This window comes from Gymnogyps californianus, chromosome 5, assembly GCF_018139145.2.
Source record: "Gymnogyps californianus isolate 813 chromosome 5, ASM1813914v2, whole genome shotgun sequence".
Lineage (NCBI taxonomy): Eukaryota > Metazoa > Chordata > Aves > Accipitriformes > Cathartidae > Gymnogyps > Gymnogyps californianus.
This window is the reverse complement of record NC_059475.1, coordinates 34,040,305-34,058,078: the sequence shown is the minus strand read 5'-3', so window position 1 is coordinate 34,058,078 and position 17,774 is coordinate 34,040,305. Positions and strand designations below refer to the sequence as shown.

General features: G+C 37.7%; 1 protein-coding gene across 1 annotated transcript in view; it reads left to right on the top strand.

Annotated features, from left to right (window-relative positions):
• The first annotated feature begins 1,338 nt into the window (after positions 1-1,338).
• The window catches only part of RAD51B (RAD51 paralog B), a 412,953-nt gene continuing 396,517 nt past the window's right edge, over positions 1,339-17,774 (top strand). The window contains exons 1-4 of the mRNA XM_050897196.1: positions 1,339-1,422; positions 2,266-2,379; positions 6,297-6,413; positions 13,100-13,236. Of these exons, the coding sequence (XP_050753153.1) occupies positions 1,339-1,422; positions 2,266-2,379; positions 6,297-6,413; positions 13,100-13,236 (452 nt within the window). The remainder of the gene's footprint in view (positions 1,423-2,265; positions 2,380-6,296; positions 6,414-13,099; positions 13,237-17,774) is intronic.

Below are 17,774 nucleotides of genomic sequence, written 5' to 3'. Positions count from 1 at the left end.
ATGCTCGAGGCAGAGTGTGCAGTTTGTATGATAAATTGTTATTAATACAGCTGGTAACTTGAGGGACACTGAATGCTTCAAATGGTTGATTTTCTCCTGTCTAAAGAGGATTTTGTAGAGGGGGCAATAAAGTTTCCATCTTGTGAAGATGTGGAGGCCTATGCATCTGCAAAAGTTGTAGCAATTTTGCATTATTTAAAAACCTTTTTGTTTTGCCTGAACTTCTGGCTAAATAAATACTAGGAATATTGCCTAAATAATATGTATGGAAAAGCTATGTGCTTGAACATACATATAGGTTAGGAAAACACATGTGATTTAGGTTGTACTGAGCTGAACACCATCCTGTGGAGTTTTGTTCAGTAGAATGGAATGACAAAAAAAGAAAGGGACAGATGCAAATAGCTGAGGGCTAAGGGCAGAAGGATTCGTAGTGGCAGTGTAATTTTTATCTGCTATGTAAAATAGTCTTATGGCTTATCTGAAATAATCAGATGCTCTTTAAGCAGGAATCTCGAGAAATACAATTTGCTTAACTGACTGAATATACCACAGTTGTTGCTGCCTTGGTCCAATGGTATTTTTGTTCACTTTTAGAACAAAATAACATTTACGTTGTAGTTCTTGTGTTCATATGCTTAGCTTTGGCATCTGGTTTCTTTTACACTGTTGGCTAAATTAAAGAAATCTTTATTAACTGTGTTTGTTTCATAAATTGTTACATAGAACGTTATGAGATGGGTTTGACTAGTTTGACGATCTTGTGTCTTGCATGCTAAAGTATGTTTCCAGCCCTTCAGTCTTTCTGGTGGCTCCTTTCTGGGTCCTTCCTGTTCTTTCAACATTTGTAATGAATTCTGGGTCACCAGAACCAAGTGTTGTGTTCTAGCAGTATATGTTCTAGGGCTAAATACTTATCGTGATTACTATTCGTGTTTAGGCATCCAAAGATAACCTTATTTCTTTCCATTGAAGTATAGCATGAGGAGTTCTTGTTCAGTTCACCACTGAGTAATTTCCAGCTTTCTTATGTCCCAGAAACATCTGTCCTATAAATATTGCCAACTCTTCTGTTCTTACTGGCATGATCTCATACATGGTCAAATATGAGGAGATATAATTTAACATAACTGCTTTCAGAGTGGTAATATAATTTAATGTGTTGTAGACTTATATGGTAAGTCTATATCACATTAAATTTTATATATATACACACATACACGCATGTGCGCACACTTTCCTGTTCTTTAGCAAGGAGTGAGTGTAATTGTTTGCATAGCCATATTCCAAGCATCTTTCAAAAAAAATTTTTTTTGTTTGCCCTGTAGATTGGGGAGCATGGCTGCTAAGAAACTAAGAAGAGCAAGGTTGTCTCAGGAGCTGTGTGAAAGGCTGAGTCGCTATCAGATCACTACCTGTCAGGTGAAAGGGTTATTTTATGTTTGTGGGAGGTGTTTTTTGGGGGTTGGTTTTTGGTTTGGTTTTTTTTGGGGGGGGTGTTTTAATGCATGTACTGTTTACTTTTTTGTATTTTAATTTACAGGGAGCTTTACTCCCTATAAAGTAGGGGGCATTTCAGACTCCATCTGGCCTGCTGCCTTGTAAAAATACAGCTTTAAAATGATAGATGCCTAACTAAAACACTTAAACTTGTATGTACTTACTACCTTCACATCTAAGGAACCTGAAGGTGCTTTATTTTAGCAGGGGTATGCAGCTACTACTTGTATGGAGTGAAACATCCATTTGTGAACACTTCACATAAACACATGTATACTACATAATCTAGTGTGTGAACTTGCTGTGATGTTACAGTATCGGTTATGGGTTGATTCAGCAGTACGTTCTAAAGTTGTTCTTATGAATGCTCACCTAAACAGAGCCAAGAGGCCCTATATATTTCAGTAGTATGCATCATAAATACAGGATCTAGCCCTAGGACTGCAATCTAGAAGACGATGTATGTTGAATGTTTTTCAGGTAGACAGAGACTTTTGTGGGCAAAAAGGTGTTATCTTGTTGCAGTTCCATCACACAGTTCTTGAATGTTTGGTCCTTTGACTCCATGTCCTTTAAAATATGAATACAATTTCTTTTAATATACTGGTATCAGAGAAAGGTAGGAGAGATACAGCGTAACAGTGTATAACATGGCACAGTTGGTCAACCTGTGGAATGTATACTAGTTGTGTATAAATTGCATCAGTTTAGTCCCCAGTCTTGATTTCTAGGTTGAGCTCTCTGAACTGTTCTGTCATCTTTCAGGACTTTTTATGTCTTTCCCTCTTGGAGCTAATGAAAGTGACAGGACAGAGCTACTATGATGTGCAGAAGCTTCTTTGTAAAGTCAGCCGAGCTTGTGCTCCCAAAATGCAGACAGTAAGTATGCTTGTGTTGATTCTGTTTTTGATACAATATCTGGGAAAAAGCTAAACAGTGTCACTCATCTTTTTACCTGGGAGGTTTGTGATGTCTCAGTTTGATTGCACAATGAAATAATACTTTTATTTTTAAATTTAGATCTCTGAGGCACTTTAGTTTGATGCAGTGACTTTTATTAGGCATTATAGCCTCAAGAGATTGTTTAGGCTTGCAGAATCGGTTCTGAGTGCAATAGGGAAATACGGCATTCTGTCTTGCAATCCAGCATATAAAAATTGCTTCCAGTTTGGACCGTGAAAAAGAAAAGCTTTAATACAAGCAAAGAATAAGAATTTCAGTATAAATTGGTTTTAGACATAAAATTGGTGCCAAGAAGTGAAGTGATCCTGAAAATAACTTCTTGAGGATTTTTTCCATCCATGTAAATGAGCTGTAGTGTGGTTTAGGCTACAGGTAGCCTAACTGGGGAGAGTGCAAGATGGAAACAGATGTTAGCTGCAATGCAGTGGCTGGATTTTGTTTTTTTTTTTTTTAATTCAGGTGAAAAGATGTCAAAAATGGTGTCTTTTTAGAACTGAGAGGACATGGACAGTTCTGACCTGTGTCAATGCAGCCTGCTTTTTTTTCCTGAAAAAAATAAGCCATGTCAAAGTTTATTATGTGTAATTGGCGTAGTCATTGTAGCAGTAACTCGGTGAAACTTTAAATTCACAAACATACTGCATTAAAGTTAGTGATATGCAGAATTAATATGACTTATACTGAATGGATTAAAAGCTAGCTAATTACTAGTTTTCCATCAATAACTGTTAATAATCAGTAAATTGAAGACAGGTGGAAGTTTTAAGTAGAGTTCTAGCATTTGCTTTTGCCTGTCATCCACATATTGCTATTCAGTCAAATTTCTTTGCCAAGAAGCTTGGCAGATAGTAAAGTTTGTCAGACAGCAATTGTCAAGGACTGTTAATACAGAGCCAGCTGACAGATGACCAGCTATGTAAGTGCATACAATACAGAGCTGTACTTCCAGAAACAGAGGACGTTAGCTATTTTTAAGGGATGTGGATTGAATCTTTGCAAACACAGGATTTCAAATGGACTTCAGGTCAGAGTGACTGATGTAACATCATGACTGGTGTAGCAAGAAGGTTTGACAATATCTTTGTGTAAAAAAAATAAATAGATAATAGGAATTATAAATATGGGGAAAATGCTGTCCAGATATAACATTGGAAGCTCTGACAGCAAAACTTGAGAGTATGCCAAGATGTACAGTAAAACTCTAATTTCTGGAAAACTTGCCTTGCAGTATGAAGTACAGAGTGAAGCCTACTGAGCTCATCAGAGAGGAAGTTAGTTAAGGGGTGACTTGATCACATTATATGCTGAATAGAAAAAGATAATTATATTAGAGGTCTCTAGAGCCTAGCTGAACAAAAAGCTGAACAAGATCCAGTGGCTGGAAGATAAATTAAAAAATAAATCCCTGAAATGGGAAGTAATAAGAAAATCTTTAGAAACTAATGTAAGTTACCATTGGAAAAGGTTGTCTAAGGGTGTGGTTGTGGTGGGTTGACCCTGGCTGGATGCCAGGTGCCCACCAAAGCCGCTCTATCACTCCCCCTCCTCAACTGGACAGGGGAGAGAAAATATAACAAGAGGTTCGTGGGTCAAGATAAGGACAGTTTAATAAAGCAAAAGCAAAGGTCGTGCGCGAAAGCAAAGAAAACCAAAAGATTTTATTCTCTACTTCCCATCAGCAGGCGATGTCCAGCCACTTCCCAGGAAGCAGGGTTTCAGTATGCATAGTGGTTGCTCTGGAAGACAAACATAAATAACGAATGTCCCCCACTTCTTCTTCCTTCTAGCTTTTATTGCCGAGCAGATGTCATATGGTATGGAATATCCCTTTGGTCAGTTTGGGTCAGCTGTCCTGGCTATATCCCCTCCCAAGATCTTGCCCACCCCCAGCCTACTGGTGAGGGGGGCAAAGTTGGAGAGACAGCCTTGATGCTGTGCAAGCACTGCTCAGCAGTAGCCAAAACACTGGTGTGTAATCAACACCTTTCTAGCTACCAATACAGAGCACAGCACTATGAGGGCTGCTATGGGGAAAATTAACTCCATCTCAGCCAGACCCAATGCAGCGGTAATTTTTCATTCACTTGGACTCCTGATTTAACAATTGAATTATATATATTTTTTTTTTTTTTTTTTTACTGAAAGACAGTCTGGTTCAACCCTAATTTTGTGGGTTAAATACAGAAATCACTGGGTAAAATTTTAGAGTCCATGTTAGGCAGGAGAGCTACACTAGAATATTGTTTCCATGGTCTACAGGGTTTGTTTCCAGTCTACAGGGTTTAAGTCCTGTCAGAAGTTAAACGAAAAATGATTAAAGTATGTTGCAAATCCTTCTTCATCAGTACAGGTATTCACTCTTAAAGTGAATCTGAGCATAAACTCCAATCCCATTTGAGTGAGGTAAAATTAATTGTTTTTTGTATTGGCCTGTTCTGTGTCTTGAAAGCTATTTTTTTGTGTATTTCTCCTTAATAGAACTGAAGAACAGAGAAGAAGGTCTGAATGAATTTCAAATACTATTCTAATATGCTACGTGTCATAATATAGGGAAGAACAAGCCATATTATATTCCATAATATAGAAAGGTACAAGCTATCTTATCTTAGCCTGCTGGTAGAACTAGCTGGAAATTTTTCTGATCAACTTCAGCAAAAAAAGCTCACTTGTTGGCCCAACAAGTATGGACTAAAACATCTAGCATTCAATGGTGTGGTTATTTACTTAGTTATTGATGATTCCTGTGGAGGTGCTTCCATAATGCACCATACTCCCAGCAGACTGTCTTAAGACTGGGATAAATCTGATGCCTGCATTTCTCTCGGGCATAGAGAAATAAGGTTTTCTGGAGTGGTCAGTCATGTCAGGTTATGGTGGTACGCTGTGACAGGGCTTTGAGAATCTCTGTTGTTGGGCCAGGAGTCTGAAACCTCTGGGAACTCGTAACTATAACTAGAGCAACAACCTTTAGATCTTGGACTGTTCCTTTTAAAAATCAAACTTCTGATGTTCAGGATGCTCAGTGGTTGAGGGATGTGTCAGTTTTAGCAGATGTCTGCAAGGTGTGAGCAAGACCTGTTTCTTTTGGAAACATCAGGTTTTGGTGTTTCTAGATCAGCATTTCCATTTTGTTATTTCTTCTTTGTCTGGTTTAAATTGATTCCCCAAATGAAAATAATTCTTATGAACTAGAATTCTGATCTTGGGCCAGTTCCTCTAGTCAGTGGAGGAACTAGGAATTCAACTATTTTCAGTTCTGTACCTGTCCTGTCTTCTTGACTAGTCTTCCTCACAAAATTGGAAAATTAGGAATGGCTACAGGATCAGCCCAGGCTTCTTCAAAGACTTGGGAATCTTTAGCAAACCTTTCCTTCAACCCAGGTGGTTTCAAATCGGTAACAAATGTTGGCCAAGGAGTTCTTGGTTTTAGGTTTCATGTGAGTGTTCTGCATTGGTCCCTAACCATACATACAGTGTTTACTTGTTTAAAAATTGGAGTTTTATGAGTTGAAAGCAAGCCTTGTTGAATAGGAGCATAGAAAACCTTTGACACATCATTATTAAAGGCTTATTATTTAATATTGTGGTGAGGGAGATACAACAAACTTTTAAATTTACTCTGTGAGCTATAAATGGGACATAATTGCGAGGAAGGGTGATGAGCTAAGAGAGGACTATAGCTGAAGATAGGAATAGTTTGCTCATTGGCAAGTGTTAAGTCATTCCAGGTTGATGAAAGCAAATGGGAGAAGTTCGCTATTTCCATTTAAAAAAAAGGGCATTTTCTGATTTGTGTGTTTGTTTTCTTTTTCTTTTTTCCCCTCCTTTTGTAGGCTTATGAAATGAAGCTGAGGAAGTCTGTCAATCCCTCTTCAGCCTTTTTATCCACCACGCTGCATAGTTTGGATAAAGCCTTGCATGGTGGAGTGCCCTGTGGATCCCTCACAGAGGTAACTTGTTTAATATATTTTACTGCAGTTGCACATCACACCTGGAAGTCAAAAGTCACAGATAGATTGGACTGTCTCGTGTCAGGTGCTTTAAACACAAAATACACAAAAATTTTGGATGAGAAGTGCTTTTTTTGATTGGTAGAGGCTGCACTTTTTTTTTTTTGGTGGTGTCTGTTTTTTTTCCCCCAGCATGTCAGGTAAGTAAGAAAATGAAGGAATTAAAAAATTTAGTGACCCTATTTTCCTTTAAAAAAGTGAAAAATTTCCCAGGAAATTTGGGAGAATTGTTGGCTGGATTTTACAGTGGGGAAGTTGCAGTGTGGTTTTGTGGTCAGAGCACAAGGTGCTGAATCAGGAGTCTGTCCTTTTAATACTGACTCACTCTGACTTTACCAAGTCATTAGTTTTTATGAAGGTACAATAAGCAATTATGACAAAAGTGTGAAGCATATAAGCATGAGAATGACTTTACAGAGCTTTTATATATAAATGTAACTAATTTATGCAATAAACACGTAATGTGTTCTTTTTAAAAAAGACTGTAATTAAGGCCTGTATTATATGTGCATACATTGCAACACTACAAATTGCATATCTATCTATCTATAACTCTGTCACTCTCTGGACTTTGGATGCAATGCTGCTTTGTTGCCTAGAATTTTCTTTTAAGAACAAGGGAGCACTTCATCTTCTAGTACCTGGATTTCTCTACGGCCTCGCAGAAGTTGATAACAACTTGCAGTTTCTATAATCTGGAAAGACAGGATTTGTGTAGATGCTCATAGGAGTCATTGAGTATTATAAAAACACAAAGATGCAATCTCTGGCTTAGGAATTTGCTGAGCTACAAATGGAGGTGGAGAAACGTATACATTGGAGGGAGTATCAATATATGAGTGCCCTGTTCTTATGTTATTCCCCTAGCCATCTGTTGTCTCGGTAGAGACAGAATCCAGAGCTAGATGGACGTTGGTTTTATGCAATATGTCCATACTTCCCTTCTTAAAGTAAAGTTCTGAACTCACCTGTGCACTTGAAATGAGTGGAAAAATATATATTGTGTGCCTCATGCTCTGAATTTAGACAGGTTGAAACCATTTTTTTCCTTGAACATTTCAACAGTCCTTACCAAGGGCTTTTCTTTGTCTACTGTGGCAATTTGCCACAGTAGAGGAGTACAAGTGAGAAGTTATGAAAATCTCACTGTGAGGAAAATACATTTTTTTTTCCCCACACCCTATAATCAAACTAGATTGGTTTTGATCTCAGATAGAAATCACTTATGAAATCCGATAGTGGCTTAAAACATGTTAGTGTTTAAGCAACACTGAGTTTAGACTGTAACAGTTTCTGCCCTAGTAAACTCTTATGTAATGAGGGGATATTACTTTTTAAAGATTCTGAGTATTTCTTTTTGTATACAATGTACAGGAATATACACCATACAGGGCTTAATAAAAATGTTTAAGAACATGTCCGTGAACTTACATTGATCTGTCAGAATTAATATTTTCTTCATATTTAGGCCTAGCTTTGTTAGTAATTTACTATAACAAAATTGGATCAGAAGAACTTAAGATGAATACTGCAAGTCTTTAAATTCTGGGAGAAAAGACTTCCTAAATTCTGTTTCATTGAAGAGGAAAGAGCTGTTCTTATAAGTAGCAGTGGGATACGCAGGGTCCTGAGATTGTAACGATGCTACTGTTGAGGATAGTGCCTTCAGCAGGAGATGAGTTTCTGGTTCCTAAAAATATTTTTATGAGCAAAGCAGTGGCCACACTAGGTGTAGTTTGACTCCTTTTCTTTTGGATTATTGTTAATGCAGTCAACTGACAAAATAGCACAGCCCGTGTTTGAAATGATGCTCGCTTGTGGCTAGGATCTGGCTTTCTGGGATTTCCATCTGGTCCGCTAACATTTCCTCGGTGGAGGCAGAGAATGGCTGTTCACATGCTTATGCTGCTTAAACTTCTGAATTGTGCTTCTTTAGTTGAAACATAGAGCCACTGCTGCACAGGTAGGAGAAAGAAGTAGAACAGACGTGTCTTTTCTGTGATATGCTGACTTGTCCTTGAGCCTGTGACTGGCTCACGAGTGGTGCCCAAAACATGGATGTCACCCTTCTATAGGTTAGCCCAGATAACCCAGTGTATTTTGCCTTCCTTCCTGTGGCTTGGCGATTTTGAGTAAAAGATGGCCAGAGTGTAAAAGTTTGCATTAAAGGATCCTGGAATACTTTTTTCCTAATTAAAAAAATAAGTGGATGTGATCCTTTTGGGTTGGAAGAGCCACGCAGTTAATTTACAAGGCTGCTGATAACAATGTCGTGAATATTTGTCTTTTTTCTTAATCCTAAGCATAGCTATCATTCAGCTGTCAGTGCAGTCTATCTGACATGTTCTTGCCTGAAGACCAGGTAGAATGGCTCTGGAGCACTGATAGACTTTAAGCTTGCTGATTGCCATGTTCTTGGCATTGCTCCAGAGGGAGATCCAGGAAAAGCAGTGGTTGACATGCTGGGAGTTTTGCTAGAGTTTAGTTAACCTTTGACTTCTAAGTTTTGTTTTGTTTTTTTTAATTTTTTTTTTTTTTACTTGAAAGTAAGTTCTGCAAGCAGTTAATCTCAAAACATGGATGTCAAATATAATTTTCCTGAGATGGTATAAAATAATGCTCTTCAGGAAGTAAACGCAAATGCTCAATTTTCCAGGGCTATGTGTTTTTTAATACTTCTCAGCTTGGTTGATTATCACAATACTCAATTTAAAACTTTTTCTTTTCAGTGTTTCCTTAAAACATTTAGATATGAGAAAATCTGGGAAAGTGTTGCTAAACTCTATTTTAAGAATGGTCATACTCCGTATGTATTGATGTATTTAAAGGTAGTTGGGCGAAAGGAATATATTCAAAGCTAGGCTGAACTTTTATCTGATTGTAAATGAAGAGCACTGCTCCAGGAAAGGTGTTGCACTTTAAGTTTTTTTCTGAAAAAAATTTTTGAATGTTAAGTTTTTTGTATTCTAACATATTTTGGTTAAAAATACAGAGACCTGCCTAATGCTGTTATCTTCAATAGGGGATCTCAGTAAGTGACTGAGATATTGAAGTCTGTACAAGACATCTAGTGGATGAGACCAGAACTGCAAGCACTATGTCCTTCCAGCAGTAGCTTGGTCTTGGTTGTACCCTCATGCCAGATTGACAATACTGATGCATAATAACTATTTAATCAGAAATATTATAGAGAGAACTAGGTAGACTCCAGAAATTAGGTGACTAACTTAAGAGATTAGAGGTTTTTTTTTTAAAAAAAAAAGTGTATTGCTTTTTATTTGCCTTTTAGGTACTAAATGTGGAAAGCGATTAGGGCATGTATTAGGGGTTTCTCAGCAAACGTAAAGGCAGAGAACAATTAACTATGCAGAAACTGAGTTTCTCGTTTAAAGCCTGGTTCTGGAGATTTTTAAAAGCATTTTTGCAAGAGTCATGAGTTCTGAAGTAGTTTCAAAGGTTGGCAGCACTGCAAATGTTCTTCAGCATGATTGTTAGATGAAATTTTAGTAGAAAGCTATCAAGTGTCTGCTGCTGCTGCTTTGATGCTGTACTGCAGCTTGCAAACACTTTCAGGTCATGTTCTTTTTGGATTCAAGTGACTTTGGAACTGAATAATTTTAATTTGCTTTTTTGCAGTTTACTGGAGCATAGCTGACCAGCAGATTGCCCTTCAGTGTTTTTGTTATTAGGCAGATATTCCAAGTCTGAGAGAAGTTCTCTTCAAAAGTATGTTGTGTGCAGCATTTACTTCCTGACTGGTGTGGCTAAATCATTGTGTTCCTGTTACTTTACCCAGCAGTGAGAGTGGTTGGAAACTTGGAATTTGAGTACATGAGCCACAGGGTTAAGACTTGGTGGTGGTATCTTCTACAGCCAAAGCTGCTTGCTTTTTGAGTGCCAGAGGGATTTGATTTGTGTTACGCTGTCTCGGACCATTTTTTCCCAAACCACTATTAGGTTTTAAGTTGGAAATTAAATCGTAGCTGAAATTTTGTGGTCAGATGTCAGAGCTTTTGGCCAGCTCCTCTGAGGAAAAATTAAAGTAATGACTTTTTGAATATTGAAGAGTTTAATCCCCTGGTAGCTGAAGAAGAATTAGCTCCTTGTGACTTCATCCAAACCCTACAGATGTGCCAGAGAAAATAATATATAGCTTATTGAAAAATAAAAGTATATTTTATTAGGCAGAGATAAATTAAAAACTGTTGTAGTCTTCACATTTCTATCTGGGTGGACTTGATTTTTTTTTTCAGAGCAAATTTAGAGTGAAACAAACTAAGCAAACTTTTTGCAGACATTCGATTTAAATTATATTAGAGGAATTTTAGTTTTTTTTTTTAAACTAAGATTGTATTGTTCAAAACACTTGCTGAACCAGTGGTAACTACAATATAATGTGGTAGTTCTTTAAAACTGTTCACTGTGGATTATTTAAAATCCCATTTTAATGCCCTTTAAAGGAATGCTGATAAAAGATGAACCGTTGTTGTCTTTGGGAATAGAAATTCTCTCTTGCTCCATTGGCTTACTTCCTTGTACTAGTTCGTACTGCAAGATTCCCTGTCTTTCTCTGATATAATGCTCATATCCTCAGACATTTTTACAGCATCTTTGCTGAATTAGCTCCTGCATCAGCCACTAAAATAAATGTTGATTCCAATGTACCTCCCAGGCAAGGGTGAAACTACAAACGTTTTTATGAGGTCTCCTCACAGTTGTCCAAACATTTTAATTTAACAACCAGATTGATGCCGTCCCCTCATTCATTTCAGGTCTTCTTTTTAACTAGAAACAGCTGGTGTGATTCCTTGGCTGTCACAGTCTAAGGAATGTGTATTGCCTCTGCAATCTTTATATATGCTTTGGGTTCATATTAAAGTGTGGCAGCTATTGTTGATATGATATTTTGTAATTTAAGTACACTGGATGGAGGACAGATAATTGCATAAATATGACCGATTCCTTATCTGTAATTCACTAAATGCAGTGTGTGCTTCTAAACAAAAATCATCTCATGCTTCTCTTGCATTAAAGCTTTAAGTAGATTGACTGGTATGGCTTGGTTTTCAGGCCTTGTTTAAAGACAAAAGTGATTAAAAGGATTTTAACCAACTGTTAACAGTAGCTAATGTGTAACTAGCTAATGCAGTCCCTCAGTGTTTCCCTGTAAATTTTCTGTGCTTCAAGTCATGCCACTGCTTAAAACAAAACCATAGCAATACTGTAGTATCTTGTGGTGAAAGGGTGTTTGTATTTAAAAACGAAATATTGTGCATTTAGGCTCAAAAATCAGTTTCATTTTGAGTGTCTGTTGTAAGGTTTCTTTTTTAATTTAAAACAACAGCTCTGTACCTAAGCCTTTGTTTTGGCAGTACTAGGTGTTTTGAGGAGGTATGCTTCATTTTGTAGTTTAACTTCCCTGGAGAGGCTTACTTTTATCCTGCATTATTATTTAGTCCCTACTAGCATCAGAATGAACCCATCACTCTCTGTTTTTAGTGCCTAAAGTCACTTCAACTTTATATTTGCTGTTTTTCAGCCCTCTTAGTATTTAAGATGTCATCATCTCCCTTCCCAGAAGCAGTGACAATGTGATATTGTATTTAAAGACCCACTGTAGTAGTAATGAACATATGATTGTCTGAACACAGAGCCCAGCATTCACTTACAATCTCTGCAAGATCTGCAGTGGATGAAGAACAGCATACTGCCATCTCTAGTAGAAAAATCTTGCTCTCAGAAACTGGGGATCTCATCAAACAATGTATTCTTTTGATCCTTGTGGTTTTTCTCTTGGATCAAAATCATACTGGAACCATTTCACACAAGTTGAGTGTGCTCTTTTTGAATACTGCTTAACCGCAGTAGGCTTTCAGTAAGCACAGGTGAAAGCTTAAAATTGGCAAACTGGTCTGAATCATTAAATGGAGTTCATGTTGAAATATGGTAGTAGGGTGTTAACACCAATGACAAAACACATGCTGCATAGCAGAGTGTAGTCTCTGGGGCAGACAAAATCTGTCATGTGTATATATGGTTCATATTGAACATTCAGCCTTTACAGGACGTAAGTGGTTATCCTTGTGATTTCCAAGGGAGACCTGGTTGTAACCAAGGTAATGATGATTCCTAAGCATTCATTTACATCTGTGAAATCATTAGCTCTGGACTTTGTTTTCAGCTCTAAAGGCCATTGATGTCGTGTGAATGTCAACTGTGAATCTTCTAATTCTGCTCTATTTTAGAAGGTAGCACAGAGGAGGAGATGGAAGAGAACTAGGTGTGGCTCTAGGGAAGGTCTTGTAAGAGGAGGGGGAGAGTAGGGGTCCTCAAATATGAGAGGTAATAAAGGATGTCAAAGAAATAAAGTACAAGCATAATGCTGTGTCTGAAGAAGAACTGTTTATTCTTCAGCAGATGAGTTTGACTGCAAGGCACAGATCCAAGAGTAACTGCAAGTTGCTCTTTGTGGGCTGCTTTCTATCTTTTTGTGGCTGTCTACTCCTTTGGTAACTGAAAGAACAGAATTTGAGGAGTTCTGGCTGATGGGTCTTATTTAAAAGTAGGATTAGGGTGAAATGAATGTGACATCTCTTGTTTATGTTACTAATCTTTTTTTCTTCCAGATAACTAGCCCACCAGGTTGCGGCAAAACTCAATTTTGTATTATGGTGAGTGTTCTGGCTACACTGCCTGTAAGCATGGGAGGACTAGATGGGGCTGTTATATATATTGACACAGAGTCTGCATTCAGTGCTGAAAGGTAAGATGCAAAATTCTAAAATACACGCTTGCAACTTCTTTAGCACCTTTTATCTTGGAGCCTTCAATTATTTTCTGAGCAATAATTAAGCATTTATAAAGTAAATACATGTGGTAGTTATTAAGCATTCATCTGATACGTGCCCTTATTCCACAGATGATGAAATTAATTTAATAGAATGGTTTGCTCACCTTCCTAATTTGTATGATGTTGCAGATTCCAGTTGTGGTATGACAAGGTGGATGGTGCGATCTCTAATTTATAAATGGTCTTAACAGTCCTGTACCTCAAATCTTTCTTTGCAGTTTAGTTTGTGGAGTTAGCAGGAAGGTTTTGAGGATGTAAAGGCCCAGCATTTTGAGTACAAAGGAAATGCAGGTTTTTCTATGAACAGTAGGACTGACATAGCCAGTTTTCCTTCAGATTTCTATCCTATTTCTGCTGAGTGGGGCCCCCTGCCCTTCTTCTGCACTTCTGATTTCCTTCTGCAGTAACCTTGTGTCTCTGCTGTATCCTTAGTGGCCATGCAGTACTATATTCCCTTACAGCTATAACATCTCTGGTTCTTCTAATATCTCCTGCTTTGCCCATGTGACTGAAACTGCTCAGCTATGCACTTACGGTATCTTCTAACTGCTGAATGGACAGGAGACATCAGATGCTGTATCTGCTTGAGAGTTACAGATGTATGCATGTGTTGGTTACCACTCTTCCCATGTTAACTGACTGATTAACTGTTGAAATAATTCTGCAGTATTTCATTAAAGGTAGCTCTAATTTACTTTACTTAGCTACCAACTTTTCTAAACCATAAGGATTTGATGTTTTTGAGATTTCTATTCCTTTGTCACTGTTGTTTGGAATTAGTTCAAAAGTTATTAAGGGTCTGAGGGAGGACAAGAAGTATGGTAGTCTCATCCTTGTTTGTGTAGGAAAATGGGCAGAAAAAGGTTCATTGAAATAATTCATATATTTCAGATGACTTCGCAGTTATACCCATGGCCTGAATCTGGAGTATCAAAGCAAATGTATTAGCATTGTTTAATCATTTGAAGTTATCATGGATGAGAAGGTGGGGTTTCTAACCCTATTTTTGTGAAGTTAATTTCACAAAAGTTTGAATTACTTTAAACTGGAAGTGTAATATGTCAAAGAAAAAAAGCTTCAAGCAATGGCTCTACAAAGTATGGTGATCCCTTCTTACATACCACTTAATTTTTATTTCGGGGCCCTGAAGTGTAGATAGGTCCTACCCTTTTTTACTAACGGGTGAGTTAAGAGTTGTTGCTTAGAAGCGAATACTAAAGAAAAGGAAAACAGGGGAATGTGAAAATGAAACTGCTGAAAATAGAGTAGGATGTAGAAAGGAAGCATGGTAAAAATAACATTATTACTAAGGATGAGAATATTTATGTATTAAATCATATTTAGTATTGCTCAGTTGGAAACGATAGCTAAACACAATTTCAGCAAACAAGCTATATCTTATACTTTCTGTGTTGCAACCTGTAAGGAGCAGCACCAGCAGAGTGAAGGAAGTGCTTATCCCCTTCTACTTGGTACCTGTTAGACTACATCTAGATTCTGTGACCAGTTTTTGGCTCTCAGTATGAGAAAGACGTGACAAACTGCAGGGAGTTCAGCAGGGGACGTCCAAGATGGTTGGGGGCTGGAGCACTTGCCCTTCGTGGAGAGACTGAGGGCTTGCTCAGTCTAGAGGAGAGAAGGCTTTGGGGGGATCTAACAACAGCCTTCCCCTACCAATGAGGAGGCCATCAAGAAGATGCAACAGTGGTGCGTGGCAGGGAGACAGCAGGCATATATTGAAATCCATTTCTCTGCTGATATACGAAGAAACTTTTTCACCATAAGGACAGTCAGGAATTGGAAAAGGTTGCCTAGAGAGGCTGTGCTGCCTCCATCCTTGGAGACTTCCAAAATACGACTAGATAAAGCCTCAAGTAACTAGTTCTGACTTCATAGCTGGCACTAGTTTGAACAGGATGTTGGCCTGGACATCTCCTGAGTTCTCTTTCTAACCTGAATTTTCTTACGATTCTGTAATCCTGTGTTATTAATAGATGGCAAGTAGAAGAGATATTGTTTTTGTTGTCGTTCTAAACACTTCAGATAAGAGGGCAAATATTCATTTAATAGCAACTTATTTTAAAGGGGTTAATGGAGACATTTAGCTGGCACTCTTTTTATTTAAAACTCAAAAGTCTCTTCAGAAAGCCTGAGTGTTTGTATCCCTGCTGCTTTTTAGGGCTGAGAGTTGCTAAGTTGTAGCTGTCGTACTGGCTGTAATGCTGTGCTGCTTCTAGAAAGATGCTGCATAAAGCTGGCTAATTTTATTTCCTTTGCTGAAAGGCACTTCTCTTGTCATTCTGCCTGGCAGGTCTTACTTCAGGGCAGGGAGCTTTTTGCTTCCACAAACTTTCATAGTCTTATTACTTATTCTCTAATGTCACAGTTTAGTTCAATCTAATAGCAATGCTGAGAAGAGTGATCAGAATTGAGGCTGGTCTTCTAAGATATGCCACTGGTTTCTGTAATTTATATATTTTTCTCTTGTGTAAGAGAAAGCCGTAACAGTGCAGATGGTGTCCGTCATTCAGCTTTGTCAGAACACGGACACTAGGACAGGCAGATGGAATAGCCATACTAAGTCTGGAAATCAAAATTGTTTTCATCAGTTTTGTAGCAATCCAATTCAACTCTAGCCAGCTATTAACAGAAAACATACCAGACTTATTTAGAAAGTCTGAAAATAATTTGTTTGTTTTGCTTTTCTCTCTAGCCATACTTATTGCTTGTGAAAAACTCTAGATACAAATTTCTGTGAACCAAAGCTGAGAACAAACATATTTTCCACCCTATGGGCCTCTGTCCTGACTGCATGTTCTGTGCAGTTTTTGGTCTCATCATGACAAACAGGATTTAGATCTTAAAGAACTTTGAACCTGCATGGAGCTCTGTGAACAGTACTGCGATCTCAGCAAGATTTTGGCATGTCATTTTAAGTCAGTCTGTATAATTATGTTCTTTGCGATATGCATGTCCATTAGGAAGCGTACTGTAATATCATTTCATGCAGACCATTGAATGACAGATCACTGTTGCCCAAATGGTCTGTGTGATTAATTGTGCAAATGGAAAGACAAGATTCTGTCCCTGGAAGTTCTGCAGGACAAGTTTAGATGTAATAAGTAATGCATCTAATAAATGAGATTCAGGCTATTGTAATGAAACTGTGTGCTCAGGGTAGGTATATTAACATTCAAGCTTAGTGTTTCTATTTTTAAACCAAATCTGATTTAAAAGAATTTTTCTAAAAAAGCTTTAACATTTTGGGTTGTAATAAAAGGGGCCTAAATAAAAAGCATCTAGATAACCAGTAAGTTGTGCCCACAGCTATCATCCACTAGATGCCACTCTTGGCAAGCTATAGGCGGTTGGATACGTCTGCTTAAAATACAAACAATTAAGTATTTTCTGTTATTAAAAAACAAAATCTTCGTTGTGGAAAAAAATGTACGGTGCTCAGCTTGTAACTATGAGTTTCTAAGTTAAATTCTTGGATCATCTATTTAAGGACCTAGATAAAATTGCCTTGTGTTCAGAGGGGTGGAACTTCTTTCCACTGACTTCCGAAGAGTTTGCAGGCAGTCAGCATTTCTAAAGCGTATACCATTTAGTGTCCTCAATGATTTTATGTGTAAAGTCTCATTTAACTGAAAATGTTGGCGCCTCATCAGTAAATTGTTTAGTTTTGCATCTGTGCGAGAGTTTTTTTTCAAAGCGTAGTTTCTGAATATAAAAGTATTTTGACAACAAATAATAAATATTCAACTTCCTCTGACTTCCTTTGGTGTTATCACCAGTTATCGAATACGCTTCCTTAGCCTACTCAGATAATACACAGTGGTATGCTTAACAGTTGTAATTCAAGGTTTTGAAGGGTCATGAATTTGCTAATAAGGTAATTTAGACATTTAATCATGGAATCCCACATTCAGTTCTATCAGTGAAGCAGTCACTTAAACTGTTTAGTCATTTCATTATATCAAGTCATGCCAGTTGTACCTGTACTATCTGAATGGATGGATGTTCAGTTGTAGCAGCTGGAGCCTCAGTCACTTTGTGACACAATGCTAGGGTTTTTTTTTTTTGCTATGTTCTAAAAAGTATATTTCCTTAAGATTTTATAAGCCCTTTTTACAAAGAGATAACTGGCACAATGGAAATGGTTTCAGTGAAAAAGTCTCCCATCCAAAAGACCTTATTCTTGTTTTTAAGGAGAGGTGATCTGTGAAAAGATTTTCACTTTGGCAGGCATACTTCCCATATATGTACTGCTTGTGTAAGTACTTGCAGTCGAACTGGACTCTGTTCTTTGCAGTCCTGCTTCTGTGTTGGCTGGATCTTGTAATGGATCTTCTGCTTGTTATCAGCTTGTTAAATTTCTGTGGTGACATAAGGTCCACTTTATGATTTCACTGCAAGATAAAGGTGGAAGGGAAGATGATTTGAGTTGG